This window comes from Orcinus orca, chromosome 1 (assembly GCF_937001465.1).
Source record: "Orcinus orca chromosome 1, mOrcOrc1.1, whole genome shotgun sequence".
NCBI classification, from domain to species: domain Eukaryota; kingdom Metazoa; phylum Chordata; class Mammalia; order Artiodactyla; family Delphinidae; genus Orcinus; species Orcinus orca.
Window position 1 is genome coordinate 187,654,857 of NC_064559.1, and position 24,173 is coordinate 187,679,029.

The 24,173-nt window shown below is 46.3% G+C and overlaps 1 protein-coding gene across 1 annotated transcript in view; it reads left to right on the top strand.

The window, feature by feature from the left end:
* Positions 1-15,618: 15,618 nt before the first annotated feature.
* SPOCD1 (SPOC domain containing 1) overlaps positions 15,619-24,173 on the top strand; it is a 29,455-nt gene continuing 20,900 nt past the window's right edge. The window contains exons 1-3 of the mRNA XM_033422306.2: positions 15,619-15,714; positions 16,266-16,412; positions 17,106-17,465. Coding sequence (XP_033278197.1) covers positions 16,305-16,412; positions 17,106-17,465 — 468 coding nt within the window. The 5' untranslated portion in view covers positions 15,619-15,714; positions 16,266-16,304. The remainder of the gene's footprint in view (positions 15,715-16,265; positions 16,413-17,105; positions 17,466-24,173) is intronic.

Genomic DNA, 24,173 nt, shown 5'->3' on the forward strand with positions numbered 1-24,173 from the left:
TTCTCCTACTAAAGGTTGAATATTCTTCCACGTTTACTTACTCCTGCTATTTCCTCACCTGACTTGCCTGCTCATGACCTTTGTCTGGACTTCTCTTAGCAACTCAGATATTTTTTATTGCTGTGTATGAAATCTTTACATAATATAGACATTAACCATTTGTCATTTTCCCCACTCCCTGGGGACAGCTTAATTTTAGTTGTTTTCTTAATAGACAAACTAAGTGTTTCATCTATCAGTCTTTGTGTTTGTGATTTCCTTGGTTGAGTTCATTGTTTAACCAACAAACACCATGTGTAAAATAGGCACATGGAGAGGTGGGGGGAGGGAGTAAAGGACACCCCATCTCCTGATTTCCAGAAGGTCTCAAGTTGGGGATAGACATGAACACAGTCACGATGTTGCCCCAGTAAGTGCCAGAACAGTAAGGGTTGCACCAGCACCAGCAGTGGACTGAGCTCTCTCTCTGCGCCAGGCCGCCTTCTAAGAATTTGCATACACTCTCTCATTTAAGCCGCACAGCAACTCTTTGACTTAAATACTGTTATTATCCCCATTTGATAGATGAGGAGAACGACCCTCAGAATGATTACAAGACTTGTCCAAGCTCCAACAGCTAGTAAGAGCTGAAGCCAGTATTTGAAATCAGCCAGTCAGGCTGTAGAGCTTGCCTTCCTAACCACCAGACTAAACCAGCTCCCCAGGGCATCCCCAGAGTGGTGATGGTGGTGAGGACAGCAGTGGTAGGGATGGAGCTGTACATCAAGGAAGGCCTCCAGGAGGAGGTGTCGAAACTGAGAAATGAAAGATGAAGACAACTTCACCCTCAGGCAAGGGGCTGTGGAGGAACGGGCATGCCATAAAGAAGGAGCAGCTTTTCCAAAGGCATGAAGCTGTGACCCCCCTGAGAGACTGTGATTTGGCCAGTAGCCTCAAAGTACAGGTGGTTCTTTCATTATCCACATTTTATTTATCTGTGTATTCATCACAGGCTCCATGTTAGGTGCTAGGGATCCAGAGGTGAACAGGACATTCAAGATACCTGCCCCATGGAGCTTTCGCTCAAGGTGGGGGAAACAGACAAGAAAGATGTACTGAACATTTGTCATTCATCACTGCTTAACAGTTTAAAAAATTCCTTTCTATCTGTTGATGAGCCCTTATATCTTGAGTTTCTCCTTCCCGAAGCAGAAGTCAGCCCTCCTTGAAGCGTGCAGATGTGTGACCTACTTTCCTCCAATCACACTCACCCCCTGAGACCACCAACCAGGAGATGGCTATGTGTGGGAACAGCTACACGTGGGGCACACCTTTTGCTGGCCTGGGTGGTGGCCAAGGCAGTACTGGTTCCGGGGTCTGTGACAGCAGCAGCTCCCCCATCAGTCCAAGTTCTGCAATGTGCTTCTTGGAGATGCTCCTGAGCTGCATCTAGAGCTCAGTTCTCCATCATCCAATGAGCCTAACATCCCTAAGTAAATTCTCTTTCTACTTAAATTGGCCAGAGTGGACTCCACTGTCTGCAAGCAAGAATACTGTGAATATGTCGACAAACAAATAAATACGCACACCAGGGAAACCAGGGGGTTTTCCCAGGGTTCCCCAGTGGTGGAGTCGAGATCCAAACCCAGGAGAGTGAGAATCCAGAGCCAGCATCTCCTCCTAGATGCCCCTGGATCAGCGCCCCCTGCCTAGTGGGTTCAGTCCTACAGGGCTTGCTGGCCTCAGGTGACCATCCAGTCTTCCATCTTTCAGGTAGAAGAACACGATTTCCTCTCCCCTTGTCAGGTGCACCATTTGCAGGTGGCTGGGAAGGAAGCCTTTGCATGTGGCGCCCGGGTCCCAGGCTTTTGATCTCTTGCAGCGACTGCTGTACTATCTTCCTGCCCTGAGGACTGCAAGGCGATGGGATCGTGTATTTTTGTTAATGTTACTGTCACGCAATTCTGTATCCATCTCATGGTCAGAAATAAGGGAGGGCTACAGCCTGACAGGGCCTGTCGCAGGAAGGGAAGAAGGGGAGAAGCAACCCAGGTTGTGTGGCCTGGAGGTTGTGGGCCATCTGAGCCCCCCACGTCTGTGTCTTTGTGGGGAAGGAGGGCTCAGTGCCCCTGGAAGCCAGCTGTTTGCCCTTGACCTCACTGTTAAGACTACTACTGCAGAAGGGAAAATGGGGACTCCTGCCCGCAATTCAGGGTCTGCTTTAGTTAACTCAGCATCTTGTTCTGGGAGACAAGACAACTCGCCCAGACCACTGAACTGACAGCAAGGGAAGTCGATTGCACACAAGTGGTCTATCCACTGGTAGGGCCTGCCTGTTAGCAGCAAAAGACATGAGGTGTTTTTCTGCTGAATGCATTTCTTTGCATTTTCCAAAGCTGGTGGATCAATAGCTACAGAATTTCTGTCTCAGCTCCTTACACCCTCAGGTGGGAAGATGCGCCATTAGATAACTCAGGTTCCACTGCTGTCAGCGACGGCTGGCCATGGCCTCTCTAGACCCTCATGACAGCCTTGTAGGGTCTGAACTACTGTGAGTATTTCAGAGATACGGAAACCGAAGCTCAGAGAGGGGAGTCATTACCCAAAGTCCTAGAGCTGGTCCTTGGCTTCAATGCCCCTGTGCATGTAATCTGTTTGTTATTACCATTGTCAGTTGCCCGGGCTAGGAGTAATAATGATCCTCAGAGAGGGAAAGTTGCCACTCCAAGGTCACAGAGCCAGTGAATGTCAGCTCTGGAGTTAGCAGCCAGCTCGTGGGATTGCAGAGCGCTCTGCTAGGAGAGCTCGTCAGCCTGGGCTTGTCCAGCCTCCACATGCCTGCCCTGGGAATAACGGAGAAAGGCCAGAGGCACTAAGATTTGTGTTTCTCTGAGCAGCCCCCAGAGGGAGAAGCTGGCTCCTTCCCCATCCACCATACCAAGGGCATCAATTCCTGGCTCCAGAAGGACCTACTCCCCAAGGCTGCAGTTCTATTTTTAGCCTTGAATCCATCAATAAACAGAGCCCGGCAAAGCAGGCAACTTCTGGCTGCCTGATATTAGTAAGAAGAAAGACAAGGACTGTTTATTAAGTATTTTCTGTGTGCTGGGCATTATGCGACATGCTCCACATGGATTATCTACTGAAATCTTCACAACATTCCTATGAAATGACTACTATTATCATCATCATTTTATGAGTAAGGAAAATGAGGCTTGAAGAGGTTGGAGAATTCGCTTGAGGTCACATGGCTGATAAGCTGCAGAGTCAGTGTCCAAATGCAGATTACACCCAGGTTTGTGGGACTCGAAGTCCATGCTCTTTCCAACCTGGGAGTCTCCAGATAAGAAAGCCTGGCAGAGGGAACAGCACAGGCAAAGGCAGGGAAGTGTGAAGTGCAAGGCCTCTTTGGGGAACAGTGAATAGTCCAGTGAGATTTGGGTTGAGAAGGAAGATGAGGCCAAGGCCTAGAGCAGGGCAAGATTCTGTAAGATCTTGAATCCCAGGGGGTTCTGGATTCTGGATTCTGGAAAGACTGTGAGTGGAAAAATGATATTGTCATGTATGAGCTTTAGAAGTAGAGGATGGATTTGAGGGAGAGACTGGGACTACTCCCACTACTAATAGCGGTAATAGCTTCCATTTATTGAGCATCTACTATGTGTGTTAGGAGTATTAGGTGCATCTCATAAGTTATCACCTAATAGACTTTGGGGGGCTCATTCAATGGTAGCTGTTTGGAGGCTATTATTATTTCTCTTTTACGATGAGAAAACTGAGGTATTGAGAGGTCAAGTAACTGCCCGGGGCCACTAGGATTGGAATCCGAGTCTGGTTGATTGCAGAGACCTTGATGCTACCCTGACCAGATGGGAGGGCGAGTAATAAAAACAGTTTTAGGCAAAAGGACATTTATCTAAAGTCCAGGAATGAAGAAGATAAGGTAGGTTGCAAAGATCATAGAGGCAGAATTTTTATTTTGTTTTGTTCTTTAAATAAGTTTATTCACACACACTGAGGACAGCAGTTACGTCACTACGGTTACAAAGTTTTCTGGGGCCGGAACTGGCAGACAGACTCAACCAGGGGAAAGGGCATTTTTTCTGCAGGGCAGTGGCTGGGGAGGGAGGAAAGGGCAGGGTCCAAAGTTCAGGTGTGTCCAGCAGCTTCGAGGTCCCCCATGGTCAGAGGTGCAGCCAGGGCTGGGGAAGTGGAAGCCCAGTAGCAAGGGGCAGGGGTGAGTGAAGGGGGATGGGTCAGTCTGAGTCTCAGCTTCATCTGATATCTGACATCAAAAGTCTCCAAGGAGATAGGAAATATACCCGTCCCCTGACACACATACAATAATGGGGGTACATCAAATGTCAAAGGGACATAGGAGCCAATTGAAAGAGCTCCCGGTGAGCAAAGCTGGACCAGTTTGAGTGACAAAAGAAATAAAGTAGCATTGGATTACAACCCAAAGTGTACAATAAATATCCATGAGTCCTTACTGATACAAATAAATGATTGAACAAATGATGTAAATAAATGTATTAAGAAGAGACAAATGCCCCATGTGGATTTCCAAATAATTTATGTAGACGTTCCGCCCTCAGGGAGGTGAAGAATAACGCCCCACTGCTTAAGTGTGTGTTGCACACAGTGACCGCCTTCCTGAGTACAAGGGTGGGGGTGAGGGGGACACAGAATAACTTTTTCAGTGGAGAAACCTGGCAAACGCAACCTCAGCCAGGTGATCAAGGTCGACAGTGCTAAGCAGTCATGTTGATATGACGTGTGTCCATCAGCAATCTTGGGCAGGGTGCCAGCAGCTTTGCATAAAAACAGGCATGAGGGCTTCCCTGGTGGCGCAGTGGTTGAGAGTCCGCCTGCCGGTGCAGGGGAACGCGGGTTCGTGTCCCGGTCCGGGAGGATCCCACATGCCACGGAGCGGCTGGGCCCGTGGGCCATGGCCACTAAGCCTGCGCGTCCGGAGCCTGTGCTCTGCAGCGGGAGAGGCCACAACAGTGAGAGGCCCGCGTACCGCAAAAAAACCCCCAAAAAACCAGGCATGCCCACCTGCAGCGGCCACAGCCCGGGGTTACTGCTGACTGCGTCTGTCCACGACCCTGTGGGATGGGGATCAGGAACCCTGGAGCATCTGGCCATTGATCGCCTCAGCTGCTAGGAGCTCAGAGGCACAGGAAATCCAGTCCCTTCAACCATGGCCCAGGTCTAGAGGGGGAGCCGGGCTCAAGCGGCATCTTGGGAGGGCTCTGTCAGAGGCCCAGCAGTGCCAGCAAACTTGACTGGGATCCCTGGCTACAGAGTTCACAGTGTCCAGTGACATGACCTTGAGTCAGAGGAGCAAAAGTGCCTAGAGGAGGTCCCTGGGGCTGGGGTCCAGGCAGCTGGCAGCCTCAGCAGAGGCCTTAGCTACAGTGGCGTATCTCCACCTTCAAACGAGACCAAGCCTCAGGATGAGGCGCTGCATCCTTGTGTTCTGGAACCTCTTGCCTGGGGCCCAGAGGGTCTGCTTCTGGTTTTCCAGTTCATGAGTCAACAACCTGGAACATGTCCTTCAGCAAATCAGAGAACCTGGGAGGCGGAGCGATGTTGAGCCAGAGGCCCGTCCAGGCTGGTCTCGGTGGAGGGGACAGCGCTGTGACCTATGAGCGAGCAGCCCCACTGCCTTCCGCTGAAGATCTCTGGGGCTGGGGCGTGCAGTGCACAGCACTAGTGCTGTTGCTGGCTGGCAGGAGCTGGCCCGGAGCTGGCCGTGCAGGGGGTGCCTCCGGGGAAGCTTAGCTCCCAGTGACTTCTGTTCTCCCTCCAGGGGCTTGCCTCCTGGCTGCTCAGTGTGGTCCAGATCAGTCCCTTCATTCCCTGGGTTCCACAGCTTGTGAAGCCAGGTGGAAGAAAGTGCACAAAGGCATCCATGGAAAATGAACTTTGTCCTCTCTGGCCCTCCCCAGAGGCTGGAGAAGCCAATTTACAAAAATCAGCTCATCTCAGGGAGTGAAGACTGAGCTTCCCCCTAGATAAATCCATGGTGGAATCCAGTGTGGTAGCCAGAGGGAAAGAGCAGAGCCAAGGCCCAGCCTGTTGAGTAATTGACTGGAGGGAATCCTGCCAGATGAGAGCTGCCTGGTGCCCCAGCAAGGCCCCCAACCCTGGGAACTGCTGGGAAAAGCAGAGGGAGAGGTGGAATTGATAGACCTCACGGCTGATGACAGGTAAGTCTGACTTCCAGGTTTCTGGCTGGGAGGACTCAGTGGATAGGCCCCAGGACACTGGGAGGGGGATGTAGGAGGAGGACCAGGTGGGGCAGGAACCCAGCGTCCCTGGCTAGAGGCTGGGAGCGGAGATGGCGCCTCTTGGACAGGGAGGACAAGGCCCTTTGTGTCAGGACTCCACATCTACTCACTCGGCTGGTGCCCAGCCGGGAAGGCCCAGCCCCGGAGCCCTCAATCAGTGGCAACTTCTCTGCCATACGAGCAGCACCTCGGCCTCCTCCATCAGCACCCTGTCTCTCCCTGATTCTCAGGAGCCCCTTTGTTTCTTCCCATCTGGGCTCCAGGCCTCAGCTCTCCCCATCCCCTTCCCTTCCTCCGACGCATGGAATTTCCGGCCCTGCAGCCAAGTGTCACCTCCCAGCCTGCCAATCTAGACTGGGCCTCAGACACTTTGGGAGCGGGAAGGGAGGGAAAGAACCACCAAGTGTTGGTCTTTGGTCTAGGTGCTCCTCACGTCACTCTGCCAGGTGCATTGCCGCCCTCTCACTAATGGCAGCCCTGGGATTTGAACCTACGTCTGGCTGGCTCCAAAGTCAGTGCTCTTTGCGCAAGAGGAGAGAGCTGTACTGCCCACATGCTCTAAACACTGAGGCGGCCCCTTGCTCCTTCATCTCCATCATCTCCTCTTCCCTGCTTCCTTCTCACTTGGCCGTAAACTCAATGCTCCCTTTTCTGGAAATCCTCTCCCCTTGACCTTGCAATCCTCTCCTTCCTTTTGCTATCAAACTGCCTGCTTGGTTTCCTCTGTCACCCCACCCCTTATCCCTCTGAGTTTTGATCAACTCAACCCTCACCCCTTCCCCACACACCCAGCGCAGCCACTCCTGCTGGAGTCACCAACCCACCGGGCTTCACGATGGGCCCTTTCTTTCTTTTTTTTCTTTTCCCTATTATGGTTTATTACAGGATATTGAATATAGTTCCCTGTGCTATACAGTAGGGCCCTGTTGTTTATTTTATATATAGTAGTTTATATCTGCTAATCCCAAACTCCTAATTTATCCCTCCCCCACCCCCTTTCCCCTTTGGTAACCATAAGTTTGTTTTCTATGTGTGTGGGAGTCTGTTTCTGTTTCAAAAATAAGTTCATTTGTGTCATACTTTCAATTCCACATACAAGTGATACGCTGGGCCTTTTCTTAGTCCTTATATTTCCAGGTTCTTCTGTAGCAATTGACACTCTCTTTTTTAAAAATTATTATTTATTTTGGGCTGTGCCGGGTCTTAGTTGCGGCATGCAGACTCTTAGTTGCAGCGTGCATGAGGGATCTAGTTCCCCGACCAGGGATCGAACCCGGGCCCCTTGCTTTGGGAGCACAGAGTCTTACCCACTGGACCACCAGCGACGTCCCAGGCAATTGACACTCTCAACAGATAAACTACTCCTTGAAAAAATAAAAGATTTGTTTTTCCTTAAAAATGTAAAGGAAATATATGACCCCCCAAAAAATAGAAAGAAGAAAGAGAGAGAGAGAGAGAAAGAGAGAGGCAGGCTACTAAGAATTAGAAAGTAGTCATTAACCCAAATGAACTTATCTATGAAACAGAAACAGACTCACAGACATAGAGAACAGACTTGTGGTTGCCAAGGGGGAGGGGGTTGGGGGAGGGATGGATTGGGAGTTTGGGACTAGCAGATGCAAACTATTATATATAGAATGGATAAACAACAGGTTCTACGGTATAGCACAGGGAACTATATCCAATATCCCGTGATAAAATATAATGTAAAAGAATATGAAAAAGAATGTATATATATGTATAACTGAGTCACTTTGCTGTACAGCAGAAATAAACACAACATTGCAAATCAACTATACTTCAATAAAATAAAAGAAAAGAAAAAAAAAGAAAAAGTGGTCATTAAGAAGCGAGAAAACGGCACTGTTAGGATGCAGAGTCATTGGGTTTCTCCCACGTTGGTGGTGGGAGTGTAAGTTGGCACTACTTAGGAACACAGTCGGGCATTAGGGTGTAAACTCCAACATTCACCCATCCTATCTAGTAGTCACCTCTGGTGCCAGTGTCACATCCCCTTAGTTCACCTTTAAGCCACAGCTGTAAACCCCCTCCGCCCAGCTCAGGACTCACGTGTGCTGACAGCTCCCCCCACAGCATAGGTACACATTTTTCTGTTTTCTGCCCAGGGTTTTCTCCACTGGGTGGCTGGGGGTGGCAGCACTCAGCCCATGCACAAGCACAGCCTAGAAACGTAGGGAAGTTAGCATCCCGGGGGCATCCCTTGATCAATGGGGCTCAGGAGCCTGCAGATAAATGCCCCTGCTGTCCATCCTTCAGGCCCACAATTCTGGGAACGAGCCCCCGGCAGTCACCTCACTATTTCTCCCTTATGTTGTATTTTCCTCCTTCCCTGTCTCACTCTCTCCTGCTTCCTGGCATGACTCCTCAAATAAATTATCAGCATCCCTTTTGTCTCAGGCTCTGCTTTACGGGACCCAAACTAAGACAACTGTGACCCAGCAATTCCACTCCCAGCTCCATATTCAAGAGATAATCTTACCAGGTACATCAGGAGATACAAGAATGTTTCTGTTGGCACAAAAGCACTGGCAGGAGAACAGACACAGAAATTCTCGAATAACATACAATGGAGTATTATACAGCAGTCAAAATGAATGCAGTAAGGTTAAGTGCAACAGTCTGCATGGAATTTAGCAACATAATTTTGAGTGATAAAAGTATATCACCAGGGCTTCCCTGGTGGCACAGTGGTTGAGAGTCCGCCTGCCGATGCAGGGGACACGGGTTCGTGCCCCAGTCCGGGAGGATCCCACATGCCACAGAGCGGCTGGGCCTGTGAGCCATGGCCGCTGAGCCTGCGCATCCGGAGCCTGTGCTCCGCAACGGGAGAGGCCACAGCAGTGAGAGGTCCGCGTACCGCAAAAAAAAAAAAAAAAAAAGTATATCACCAGGGGGACTTCCTTGGTGACACAGTGGTTAAGAATCTGCCTGCGAATGCAGGACCCTGGTCAGGGAAGATCCCACATGCCACCGAGCAATTAAGCCCGTGCGCCACAACTACTGAGCCTGAGCTCTAGAGCCCAAGAGCCACAACTACTGAGCCTGCATGCCACAACTACTGAAGCCCATGCGCCTAGAGCCCATGCTCCACAACAAAGAGAAGCCACCACATTGAGAAGCCCGAGCACCACAACGAAGAACAGCCCCCACTCACCGCAACTAGAGAAAGCCCGCGCATGGCAACGAAGACCCAACCCAGCCAAAAATAAATAAATAAATAAGTTAATTAGTTAATTAAAATAAAAGTATATCGCCAAATATCACACTCAACTGGTACCCTTTTTATAAATATTGAATACTAGAAAAAAATATACTTTTGGGAAATAGATATAGATTTGATAAAACTACATAAAAAAGAAATCAAGAGAACACGGAACACAGGATTCAAATTCACTTTGGGTGGATTGAAGTGTGGAGGACCAGATTGTAGATGCAAGTTCTTATCAGCGTTTTATTTTTCATATTGGGCAGTGGCTCCATGGATTGTTTTATATTATTAAAATAAATACATAAATTCATAAGCAATTTAAGGGAGGCCTTGTATGGACCAGTGATGAGAATCTGTACTATATACCCAATGACTGTGATAAAACTAATTATGTATTATATTATGTTTGTAACTTTTCTGGGAGCTTAAAATTATTCCAAGAGAAATGACTTATTAGCAGGGGGAAAAAAACCTCACGGAAACCAAAATACTCTTTCCTTGGCGTTGGACTTGAGGTTGAACTACCAGCTCTACTTCTCTTCAGATTGTGCAGGATCCTAGGGAAGTTACTTCACCTACTTGAACCTCAGCTTTCCTCTTCTGTAAAAAGTGAATAATGATGCCTTATAGCGCTGATGAGAATATTAAATGAGATAATATACAGAAAGTCCTGACCCATAGCAAATGTTCAATAGATATTTTCTAAAGAAACCATCTGACGCCTGCATCCTGTCTGCATCCTCCCATGTGGTTACTCCATCTCTGGTTTCACTTCTATGGGTTCAATGCAAGAAGCATCTGAGAGGGGAAAAAAAAAAAGTAAATCCTGGTGATAAATTGAAGTAAGTACTGACTGTAAAAAAGTTAAAGAATAATTTTATACGTCTTAAAAGAAAGGGAAAAAAGGGTGAAATTAAAATAGCAAAGAAATGGAGATGTTTTAGGAGGGGTGAAATCATGTTAAAGGAAATTGTCTTACTCGGGAGAAGAACAAAAATGTCAATGTAGACTTTCTTGGATAAATATAAATGAAAGTTCATATGTTATAAATTTAAGGGTAACTGTTAAAGATTAGAAATAGGAAAATATAATTTCCAATCTGGTGGAGGAAAATAAAGGGGGTAAATATAATTTGACAAGTCCTAAAGAAGGCAAAAGGAATAAAAAGAAAGCAGAGAATTCGTGATAAGAAAGCATAAAGAGCAATGGTAGAAATAAGACCAAGTATATCAGTCGTCCCAATCATGTGAATAGGTAAAACACACTAATGGGAGACAAGAGGCTCTGATTGGATTTCTAAAGCCTAACTATATGCCGTTTACAAGACGAATAGTGAGAAGCAAAACTACACGTAAAGGATGAAAATAATAGAAAAATTACACCAGGTAAATACTGACTGAAAGGCAGAAATGTATTCATATTAATATCAGAAAAACTGAATTAAAGCAAAATAACATTAATAAGAAGAAAGAACATTTGGCACTGATGAAAGTTATAATGTACTAAAAAGATTTAAAATTATTTATGAATTTGTATGCACTTTAAAAAGTGTTTTGAGGTATATACAGCAGGAACATACTGAAGTAAAGGGAGAACTTGACAAGTCCACAATAATGGTGTGAGATTTAAAAACACACCTCTCAGAAATTGATAGATCAAGTAGATGAAAAATTAATATATTATAGAGGAAAATGTGGAAGGACTCACTCGGCATCTATACCCACACCCTAGTGTGCAGAGGATGGAAAGCTAAAAACTGTTTCCCAGAGTCTCTGACAGCTAGTGTTCCAGATGTGGATTAGTTTCCACCACTTGGTGCCACGGTGCAAGATCTAGAAGGTGGATGAGAGGCAGAGATCATTGTCCTTTTCCTTGGGCTGTTATTGCCTACAAGCACAATCCTAGAGCCATCGAGTTTTTCTGTGTCAATGACTGGCCTCTGGTTTTGTGAATGTTAGGAAGCGGTGTCTGTGTTGGCAGTGCTGGTGTCCCACTCTTTGGCTTGTTACAACAGTGTATCATAAACGTGGTTCTAGCGATAGATAGCATCGCAGAGACCCAACCTCAAGTGCACTCCTACAGCCCTTCCAATGACTCTGTAAAAACTTAATGCTCATTTTGCTTAAAATACCTGGAGTGGTTTCTGTTTTGTGCACTGAGCGCTGATTTCTACAGATTCAGATTACTATAGATTACTATGGATTTGAAAATGTGGTTATAAACCTTTAATATATAAAGAGGCAAGAAAAGCTTACACCATTAAACTGAGAATTTACATTATTTCAAGCACACAAAGATTTTTAAAATTTATTTTATTTTATTTATTTGTTTATTTTTGGTTGTGTTGGGCCTTTGTTTAGGTGTGTGGGCTTCTCATTGCGGTGGCTTCTCTTGTTTCGGAGCACAGGCTCTAGGCATGTGGGCTTCAGTAGTTGTGGCACTCGGGCTCAGTAGTTGAAGCACACAACAAATATTAACGGCTCACAAAGGAAATCTTAAACATTTCTCAAAGTCAACATTATATACCGTTTTCTCTCATCACAATGCAGTAAAATTACATTTATTTTCAATAATAACAGGTAGCTTTAATTTTTTCATTTATTTGAACCCTAAATGCACACATAAACTTCTAAATTATCCATGAATAAGAGAGTAAATTATAACAAATTATAAAATACTTATAGCTGAATGATGATAAAAGCATCACCATTACCTATGAGGGCTTGTAGGATGCAGCTAAAGAAGTACTTAGAGAAGAATGTATAGCATTAAATGAATTAATTATGAATAAAAATAGTTTTAAAATGAGCTGAAGGTTCAGGTTAAGAAGGAATTAAAAGAACAATAGTAAACCAAAGGAAGTTGAAGAAATCGAGTAATGAAAGAAAGAGCAGAAGATAAGGAAGTAGAAAATATAATGACAATGGAAATTCCCTGGCGGTCCAGTGGTTAGGACTCGGCACTTTCACTGCTGGGGCCCAGGTTCAATCCCTGGTTGGGGAACTAATATCCCACAAGCTGTGTGGTGCAGCATATATATATATACACACATACATATATATATGTATATATATAATGACAACAACAAAAAAAAAAACAGATAACAAACAAAACAAAAGTCTAATTCTTTGAAAAACACCCTAGAAAGACTGATCAGGAGAGAGAGAAAGAGAACAAGCCCAAATAAACATTATTAGGAATGAAAAGGGGAATATAACTCTGATACAACAGAGATCTTTTGAATCATGGAATACTATGGACAACTTTGTGCCATTACATTTGAAAACCTTGAAAAAATGGACAAATTTTAGGAAAATATAAATTGCTAAAATTGTTTCAAAAACAAATAGAACTGAACAAACCAATAGTCATTTAATAAATCAACGTAGTAGTAAAATGTCTCATTCACCAAATGGCACCATATAATTTTCCAATGAATTTCACCAAATGTTATAAGGAGTAGAAAACCTAGGGACTTACCTGGTGGCGCAGTGGTTACGAATCCGCCTGCCAATGCAGGGGACACAGGTTCGAGCCCTGGTCCGGGAAGATCCCACATGCCGCGGAGCAACTAAGCCCATGTGCCACTACTGAGCCTGCGCTCTAGAACGCGCGAACCACAACTACTGAAGCCCGCACGCCTAGAGCCCGTGCTCCGCAACAAGAGAAGCCACCGCAGTGAGAAGCCCGCGCACTGCAACGAAGAGTAGCCACCGCTCGCTGCAACTAGAGAAAGCCCGTGTGCAGCAACAAAGACCCAACGCAGACAAAAATAAAATAAATACATTTAAAAAAATGAAATAGGGATAATAACAGTATTTACCTCTTAGACTTGGTGTAAGAATTAATATAGGTAAATTAAAAGAGATAAACATAGGATTAATATAGGTTAAGGATTTAGACCAGTCCCTGGCTTGAAGTAGCACTATTTGTATTAGCCATCATTGTCCTTTTATCCTCTATGCCACGTGGTACCTTCATTCCCCCTTTCTTTACCCAGTGGTGGGAGACATCCATTATCTGAATGGACCAGAATAACAGTCCACTTGGTCTTAGGGGTCCTGGTCCACGTCTCTGCTATCATGGCCAGGACATTCCATAGTGGGAGGTCATCTCACTCCCCAAATTTTTTCTTTAGAGCAGTAATTGTGGTCATTGGTGACATCAATCTCAACTCTTACCTCATTTGTGACCCTGGCAGCCATATCGTGAGAGTTTTCAATATGGATCACGCTACAACTTCCTTCTTTTTTTTAATTAAAATTTATTTTCTAGAAGTTTTAGATTTAAAGAAAAATATTGAAGATTAGTATAGAGAGTTTCCATATACCCAGCACTCAGTTTCCCTCACTAACATTTGCTTTTTTAATTCAACATTATGTCTTTGAGATACATCCATGTTAATCTACATATACCTAAATGTATTCATTCTAACTGGGTGTAGTAATTCATTGACCTGGAAGCTTCTCAGCCTCACATGTCACAGGTTCAGTGCTGGGGAATTCCATCTCCCTCTCAGTGAGGTCTATCAAATCCCTGGTTCTGAAATGAAAGTATTTACATAGTCATAATGTTATAAATGTCATTTGGTTTTCAATGTTAAGAAATACATACAGGCAAAGTATGGCAAACTGAATTATGTTTACAAGAGAGAATGTACATGCTAACAACCTTAAAGCAAAAGTTAAGGTTGAGTTGATGGAGGAAGGCAGAAGGGGGGAGGGGAAATCAAGGGAAATTATTCATTTCACACGGGAGAGTCAAGAGATACAATCTAAAGAAGAAACAGACATTTAAGACTATTATTTAAACGGATACAGTTGACCCTCCATATGTTCTGGTTCCAGATCTGGATTCAACCAACCTCAGATGGAAAATATTTTTTTAAAATGTTCAAGAAAGTCCCCAAAAGCAAAACTTGAATTTGCTGGGCACATGCAAAATACTTACACAGCATCTACCTGAGGTATTATAAATAATCTAGAGATGACAAAGTATTTGGGAAGAGGCACATGCGTTATATACAAATGCTGTGCCATTTGATATAAGTGACTTGAGCATTCGGGAATTTTGGTGCGCCTGGGGGCTGGGGAACCGAATCCCCCATACAGAGAGAAGACTGTAACAGCAACCAATGGAATAAAAAAAAAAGAAGATGAATATAAAAAAAAAACTGGGAGGAGAAAGGGGGAAAGGTTGATTAATGAAATCACACAGCAGGTAGTCAATAGATACTGTTAACATTAATAAACCAAGTAATAGAGGCATGAGTATATTATTCATAGTTATATGAATTTTTTAAAAAGAGAGAAAGAAAGAAAGAAAGGAAGGAAGGAAGGAAGGTTGTTCCCAAGAGTTGGGGAGTGAGACGACATTTTTAGCTTTTTATTTCTAATCTCTCTGTTGGGCATTGCATCGGGTGTGCATTCTCATCTATATGAATTATATTTGAGATAACAATAATTAAAATAAATAATTGAGCAAAAATCTAGATCTGATTCTGACACTCCTCCAGAGGTTCAGGCACTAGATCTGATTCTGACACTCCTCCAGAGGTTCAGGCACTAGATCTGATTCTGACACTCCTCCAGAGGTTCAGGCACTAGATCTGATTCTGACACTCCTCCAGAGGTTCAGGCACTAGATCTGATTCTGACACTCCTCCAGAGGTTCAGGCACTAGATCTGATTCTGACACTCCTCCAGAGGTTCAGGCACTAGATCTGATTCTGACACTCCTCCAGAGGTTCAGGCACTAGATCTGATTCTGACACTCCTCCAGAGGTTCAGGCACTAGATCTGATTCTGACACTCCTCCAGAGGTTCAGGCACTAGATCTGATTCTGACACTCCTCCAGAGGTTCAGGCACTAGATCTGATTCTGACACTCCTCTAGAGGTTCAGGCACTTTCAGTAACTCCCCATCGCCTTATGAACAAGTTTAAACTCTCAGGCAGGCAGGCAAGCAGGCAGGCAGGTAGGTAGGTAGGCATTCAAGGCCCTTTGTCACCGGGCACCTCCTCCGGGAAGCCCTTGGTAGGGGAGAGCGTCCTCTGCCGGACACGGACGCCAGCACGCCTGGGGTACCGCCCTTCGCGTATCAACAGACTCCGCCCTCATCCCGCCCTCAGGGCTGCACGCCTCACGTGTTCTCAGGCCCTTTACAGATGGGGGTGGAACCCCGAGAGGTGGAACCCAGAGACCCCAGGTGAGAGCGCGTAGGTCGGTGGGGGACTGCCGGGTCAGGCCTGGGAACCTGACTGGAGTGTCTGTCAGACCCGGCCCGATGTGAGGCGGGGTCGGTCAGGAATTATGGGAATTAACGTCCTTACGTGTCTGCTTGGTTCAGAGTGGTTTAAGGGCTGGGCTTTCTGTTGGGGAGAGAATCCCGGCTCTTCCACTTCTTATCTGCGCGTGTCCTTGGGCGAGTCACTGAATTTCACTTTCCTCACCTGTGGCTGCCAGCATGAAATGAAATAATGCACAGAAGTAACTAATTAGTAAATGATAACTGCTGTTATTATGGCCCATTTAAGCAAAAGTGTGAACTCCCAGAGAGGGGAAGACCTTAAAGGTGGCCGTACCTCAACCCTACTTGGAGACAGGCCTCCCCTCCCTCACCTGGGGTGCTTACATCAGTGGTACCTGGAGGTGCCACCTGTAAGGGAGGCAGCCTCCCAGGTTCCCACTGGCCTGGTGTCCTGAGTGGGCTGGCGGGTCAGACCCTCCGAGATGAAGTCCCTTTCTGTCTCCTCACAGGGCCTGCCTTCTTCTTTGGGCCCCTGTCGGTGGGCAGACATGTCTCAGGAGGCAGCTGCAGAGGGTTCCAGCACAGAGGACCCCGTTCTCAGTCTCCACAACAGCTGTGGGCTTTTCCAGGAGGATATGGAAGAAACCAGCTCCATGGTAGGCCTGGCACCAGACCTGCCAGGAGGGAGCTCTGGGGCCCCAGTTTGGGTGGGCAGCAGGAAGAGGGTCCTCAGGGAAGAGGCTCAGCAAGGTGCCAGCTCCCAGGTAGTGGGTGCTCCTGGGACTAGCCTGGAGGCCAAGGCCCACCTGGTGGTCCTGGGGCTGCAAGCTATGGGAGAGAGCCAGGATTCGGTGCCCGGCCCCAGGCTCCACATCCAGCTGCCCACAGTGCCTGCCCACAGGAGGGCTCAGGCCTCCAAGAGGCTCCAGGTTACAATGCACGACATCTTAGCTGGAAGCTGGCCCAGGAATCTTTGTAGTGCGTCCGTGGGAACAAGACAGAAAAGCAGGAGGTCTGAGGCCCCCTCAGAGGATGAGGGAGCTGATGACTTCTTGTGGCTTGGTCAGAGCCCTGGTGGGGACAAGCCCCAGTCTGTGGGAGACTCCCCCCAAGGTGCTGACGTGGAGTCCTTGGGAGGCCCTTGCAGTCCTCTCTCTTGCAAGGACACTGGGTGTGGGCCTGGAGATTCAGGTGGAAGTTGGATGAGCTGTGCCTCAGGGATTGAGAAGTTTGAATATTTGCCCACTGCAGAGGGCGGGACCCAGCCAGGCAGCCCCTGTGACCCTGTCAGGTCCCCACTGCCCAGTGGAGGCGAGTCCCTTCATCCAGCTGCCCGGGATCCTCCACAGAGCCCTGTACTGTGCCTGGGAGTGTCAGGAAAGGCTTCCACAGAGCAGCAAGAAGCCAGACACATCGTGGGGCCTGGCGGTGGTGATGGCCCTGCCACCTCACACAACCAGGAGGAGTTGGAGGTCAAGGTTCAGCCAGTGTCTGGGGGGATGCCAGGACAGGGACTCGCTGCTGCCCTGCAGCCTGTAGCCAGCAAGGCTAGCTCAGGCCCATGCATGGGGCAGAGAAGATCCAAGTGTGCTAAACAGTTGAGAAGGAGCCCGGTGCCCCATGCCCAGGACCAGGGCACTGACAGATGCCCAGACGACTCCAGCCAGGACCAGGCAGAGGAATCCAGCCCAGGAGACTGCCCCAAACTGGTAGGTTGAGTCTGAAAGGTTGAGATAGGAAGGGCATCATTATCTTTTGGAGTCAGTGAGTCCTGGATTGAAATCTTATCTCTGCCCACTTCCTTGTTGAGTGACCCTGGAATAGTTTTTAACCTGTTTCCTCATCTGTAAAAAGGGAATACTAATTCCAATTTAATGGTTTTTTTTTCATAGTATTTGCATATAACCTACACACATCCACATCCTATACTTTATTTTATTTTTTTAAATTTATTTATTTATTTATATTATTATTTTTTTTTTGCTGTACATGGGCCTCTCACTGTTGTGGAGCACATGCTCCGGACGCGCAGGCTCAGCGGCCATGGCTCACGGGCCCAGCCTCTCCGCAGCATGTGGGATCTTCCCGGACCGGGGCATGAACCCGTGTCCCCTGCATCAGCAGGTGGACTCTCAACCACTGCGCCACTAGGGAAGCCCTAAATTTATTTTATTATTATTATTATTTTTTGGCTGTGTTGGGTGTTTGTTGCTCCGCGCGGGCTTTCTCTACCTGTGGTGCGGGGCCTACTCTTCGTTGAGGTGAGCGGGCTTCTCATTGCGGTGGCTTCTCTTGTTGCAGAGCACAGGCTCTAGACGCATGGGCTTCATTAGTTGCAGCACAGGGGCTCAGTAGCTGTGGTTCATGGGCTCTAGAGCACAGGCTCAGAAGTTGTGGCGCACGGGCTTAGTTGCTCCGTGGCATGTGGGATCTTCCCAGACTAGGGCTGGAACCCATGTCCCCTGCATTGGCAGGCGGATTCTTAACCACAGTGCCACCAGGGAAGCCCCAATGGGGTTGTTTTGAGCAGCAGTCCCTAACCTTTCTGGCACCAGGGACCAGTTACATGGAAGACAATTTTTCCACGGACCGGGGTCAGGGGATGTTTTCGGGATAATTCAAGTGCATTACATTTATTGTGCACTTCATTTCTATTATTATTACATTGTAATATATAATGAAATAATTATACAACTCACCATAATGCATAATCAGTGGGAGCTCTGAGCTTGTTTTCACTTGCCACTCACTGATAGGGTTTTGATATGAGTCTGCAAGAAATTGATTTGTTATGGTCTCTGTGCAGTCAAACCTCTCTGCTAATGATAATCTGTGTTTGTAGCCGCTCCCCAGTGCTAGCATCACCGCCTCAGCTCCACCTCAGATAATCAGGCATTAGATTCTCATAAGGAGTGCGCAACCTAGATCCCTCGCATGCGCAGTTCACAGTAGGGCTCACGCTCCTATGAGAATCTAATGCCACCGCTGATCTGACAGGAGGCGGAGCTCAGGCGGTAATGCGAGCAATGGGGAGCGGCTGTAAATACAGATGAAGCTTCGCTCACTCAGCCGCAGTTCACCTTCTGCTGTTCAGCCTGGTTCCTAACAGGCCACAGACCAATACCTGTCTGTGGCCGGGGGATGAGGACCCCTGGTTTTGAGGGTTAAATGAGATGATGGTGTAAACTAACGTGCCTAGCATAAGGCACAAGGTAAATCCATTTATGTTAAATTTGCTTTTCCTTGAGTGTTATAATAGCCTTATGAGACAGGCATTAGCCCTGTATTTCCAGATGGGGAAACTGAGGCTCAGAGAAGTTATCAAACTTCTCTAAGCTCACACAGCAAGGGAGGCAGTGCCTGACTGTGTTCCCTGTATTCACTGCTTCCCTTTCCATTGTTCTTTTACTGATAGTAATATTGGTCATTTTATAAATAATCATAGCTAACACCAAAGGCAGAAGATGGCATTACCTGTGTTTGATGTATATTTCTCACATAGTTGAATTTTTATTTAAGTATTTGATTTACAATATCATGTTAGTTTCAAGTGTACAGCATAGCAATTCAGTGATATATATATATATACACACACATATATATATACACATATATATGTATATATATTGTTTTTCAGATTCTTTCCCCTTATAGGTTATTACAAAATATTGAGTATAGTTAGTTCCCTGTGCTATACAGTAGGTCCTTGTTGGTTATCTATTTTATATATAGTAGTCACATAGTTAAATGTTTATCACATTGATTGAATATGTATTCTGTGCTAAGTGCTTTTGGTTTAGTCTTCACCTGAAGCCCAGAGAGGTAAGGTTATAGGCCCAAGGTCCCACAGCTGGTAAATGACAGAGCCAGGATGCAGACCCAGGCAGTCTGTCTGGAGAGCTTGCTGGGCTGCTTGCTTGTGCACATTCCCCGCTAGCATCACAGCAGTAATAGCAGCTGGCCTGCCTACCACGAGTTGGGTATATTCCCGAGCTCTTTATCTTCCATCTTCCTAACAACCATACGAGGTAGATACTAACGATGTATACCCATTTTAATGTTGTGGGCACTGAGGCTCAGACAGGTAAAGTGACTATGTCAAGACCAAACAACAAATTAGTAGAACTGGGATAGGAACCAATGAGCTGCCTGTGTGATTTACCACTATTTGGTACTATAATTACATTAGAAGTGCTATTACATTGTCTTTGCAAACATCACTCAAAAACATTAATTTTTAATAAAAAAAACTAATATGTGTTTATTGTAGAATATAAGGAAGAAATAAAAATCCCCATAATGCCAACATTATCAGCTATCTCCTGTTAACATTTTTTTTGTAATTGCAACACGTTTTATTAATAATGTCAAAATTCTATTAGAACCTAGTCTATGTTAAGTTATAAGATACAGTTAATATTCTTTTTTTTAACATCTTTATTGGAGTATAATTGCTTTACAGTGGTGTGTTAGTTTCTGCTTTATAAGAAAGTGAATCAGCTATACATATACATACATCCCCATATCCCCTCCCTCTTGCGTCTCCCTCCCACCCTCCCTACCCCACCCCTCTAGGTGGTCACAAAGCACCGAGCTGATCTCCCTGTGCTATGCGGCTGCTTCCCACTAGCTATCTATTTTACGCTTGGTAGTGTATATATGTCCATGCCACTCTCTCACTTTGTCCCAACTTATCCTTCCCCCTCCCTGTGTCCTCATTCAAGTCCATTCTCTATGTCTGTGTCTTTATTCCTGTCCTGCCCCTAGGTTCTTCAGAACGTTTTTTTTTAGATTCCATATATATGTTAGCATATGGTATTTGTTTTTCTCTTTCTGACTTACTTCACGCTGTATGACAGCCTCGAGGTCCATCCACCTCACTAAAAATAACTCAATTTCATTTCTTTTTTTTGCGGTACGCGGGCCTCTCACCATTGTGGCCTCTCCCGCCACGGAACACAGGCTCTGGACGCGCAGGCTCAGCGGCCACGGCCCACGGGCCCAGCCGCCCCGCAGCATGCGGGATCCTCCCGGACCAGGGCACAAACCTGTATCCCCTGCATCGGCAGGCGGACTCTCAACCACTGCGCCACCAGGGAAGCCCTCGTTTCTTTTTATGGCTGAATAATATTCCACTGTATATATGTGTCACATCTTCTTTATCCATTCATCTGTCGATGGACACTTAGGTTGCTTCCATGTCCTGGCTATTGTAAATACAGCTGCAGTGAACATTGTGGTACATGACTCTTTTTGAATTACGGTTTTCTCAGGGTATATGCCCTGTAGTGGGATTGCTGGGTCTTATGGTAGTTCTATTTTTAGTTTTTTAAGGAACCTCCATACTGTTTTCCATAGTGGCTGTATCAATTTACATTCCCACCAACAGTGCAAGAGGGTTCCCTTTTCTCCACACCCCCCCAGCATTTACTGTTTGTAGATTTTTTGATGATGGCCATTCTGACTGGTGTGAGATGATATCTCATTGTAGTTTTGATTTGCATTTCTCTAATGATTAATGTTATTGAGCATCTTTTCATGTGTTTATTGGCAGTCTGTATTTCTTCTTTGGAGAAATGTCTATTTAGGTCTTCTGCCCATTTTTGGACTGGGCTGTTTGTTTTTTTGATATTGAGCTGCATGAGCTGCTTGTAAATTTTGAGATTAATCCTTTGTCAGTTGCTTCATTTGCAAATATTTTCTCCCATTCTGAGGGTTGTCTTTTCGTCTTGTTTATGTTTTCCTTTGCTGTGCAGAAGCCTCTTAAGTTTCATTAGGTCCCATTTGTTTATTTTTGTTTTTATCTCTATTTCTCTAGGAGTTGGGTCAAAAAGGATCTTGCTGTGATTTATGTCATGGAGTGTTCTGCCTGTGTTTTCCTCTAAGAGTTTTGTAGTGTCTGGCCTTACATTGAGGTCTTTAATCAATTTTGAGTTTATTTTTGTGTATGGTGTTAGGGAGTGTTCTAATTTCATTCTTTTACATGTAGCTGTCCAGTTTTCCCAGCACCACTTATTGAAGAGGCTGTCTTTTCTCCATTGTATATTCTTGACTCCTTTATCAAAAATAAGGTGACCTGGGACTTCCCTGGTGGTCCAGTGGCTAAGCCTCCGTGCTCACAATGCAGGGGGCCCGGGTTCGATCCCTGGTCAGGGGACTAGATCCCACGTGCTGCAACTGAGAGTTTGCATGCCACAACTAAAAATCCCACGTGCCGCAACAAAGATCTTACACACAGAAACAAAGATTCCGAGTGCTGCAACTAAGACCCAGCACAGCCAGATAAATAAATAAATATTAAAAAAATAAAATAAGGTGACCATATGTGTGTGGGTTTATCTCTGGGCTTTCTATCCTGTTCCATCCTGTTGACATTTTGATATATGTCCTTTCTTCCATTTTTTTCCTATGCATATAAGTCTTTTCTTTGCCTAGAAAGGGGATCATGCATGTCACAATTTATTTTTTTTAATTAATTAATTTATTTGTTTTTATTTTTGGCTGTGTTGGGTCTTCGTTGCTGTGTGTGGGCTTTCTCTAGTTGTGGTGAGCAGGGGCTACTCTTCATTGTGGTGCACAGGCTTCTCATTTTCGTGGCTTCTCTCGTTGCGGAGCACGGGCTCTATATGTGCGGGCTTCAGTAGTTGTGGCACGTGGGATCAGTAGTTGTGGTGCACAGGCTTAGTTGCTCCACAGCATGTGGGATCTTCTCGGGCCAGGGCTTGAAGCCATGTCCCTTGCATTGGCAGGCAGATTTTTAACTACTGTGCCACCAGGGAAGCCCCATGTCACAATTTATAACTTGATTTTTTAGGTATTAAAAAAAATTGTTTTACAATGAATTTGTTAACACAGAGTGAGGAAATCCTGTTTAATACCTCCCGGCCCAATTGCCCTTTGTCTGCTGTTAATGGTTAGCATCCTTCCAGTCTCCTTTTTATAACTTCTATACATATATGAACATCTGTATATTGAAGGCACCTTTTTATATATAAGTAGGTTCATGCCATGCCTCATTGTTCTGGGACTTACACTTTAATTTTCAAGTGCTGTAGTATTCGAAGGTGTTTCCCAGTTGGTACATACAATTTTGCAAATCTGTGCTTTCCCTGAACCCTGCCTCATAGCGGTCTACAGGCACTGCCAGGACCAGAGGATGGGCTGGGTCTTCCTCTTCTCATTTCCGACCACTGTCATGTAAGTTAAGAGCACAAAGCTCAGAGGCTGACAGACAGGCATTCAGTCCTGGCTTTGCCACTCTCTGAATGTGACCTAGGCAAGCGGCCTCACCTTTCTGAGTATAATTTCCTCATCTGCAAAATGGGGGTATTAAAAGTACTTACGTCATAGGGCGGTGTGAGGAGCAAACGAGATGACACATATGTGTGTTCAGTATTTAGCATAGTGCCTGGTACAAGAAGAAACTAAAAAATGTTACCTGTTATTGATGTATACAATTTTGTCCTGCTTTAAGGACTGCCGGGGTGAACACTCCTGTGCATCTGGCTTCTCCCCATTTCAGATTATTTATTTGGGCCAGATGCCCGGAATTGGAATTCCTGGGTCTGCAGTGTTTTGAGGGGGTATTTGAGCTTGGTGGTGGAGCCAGGTTCCTGCCCACCTTGACTGGAAGCAGCCCACAGCTGCTCTCTCCTCCAGGCCCCATCGTTGACTCTGCGGCACAGCCCCATCATTCCACAGCTTCCCAAACAACCTGTTGCCACGGCAACTGGTGCCAGCTGAAGGAGAAGAATTGAGGCTGGGCTGTGACAGGGACGGGCAGGTGGTTGAGGACAGGGCTGAGTGGGGCGTGGGCAAGCATGGGCATAGTGCCCAGCTGATCTGCATCCCCTTTGAGGGCCCTGGCACCTTCTCCTGGAGGCAGCTTGGCTCGTGTCGGGGCAGATAGACGGGTTCAAGGTCAGGCTTTGCTTCTTACAACGGAGTGACTTTAGACGAGAGATGTCTCTTCTCTGAATCTTGTTGCCTCCTCTATGAAATGTGGGAATCAGCTGGGCCCCAGAACTGCTGGGAATCTGGTATGAGAGGCTGGCTGTGTTGTATTCTTTTGGTGTGAGATAGAGACTCTTAGAGGGGGGGTGGGGAAGTTGGTTGAAGCGCCATTTTCTTCTCTATTTGATCCCCACGGGGGTCAGTTAGGTCTGGAGCCACTCAGCGGATGGGATAGCGGGGACGTGGGGAGGGCAGCTCTGGCAGTGTCCCCTGTTCTGCCTGTCACAGCTCGGGAGGCACACAGCTCCTCCGGCCCCACCTAGGCTCCCACGCTCAGGTACCCCGTCTGCAGCTAGGAAGCATCAGGAGTTGTGAGAGGGAGGAGCATGTCTCCAGCAGATGGACAGCCTAAGAATAGCTCTTTAAGTGCTTACTGTATACCAGGAGCTTCACATAGGTCATCA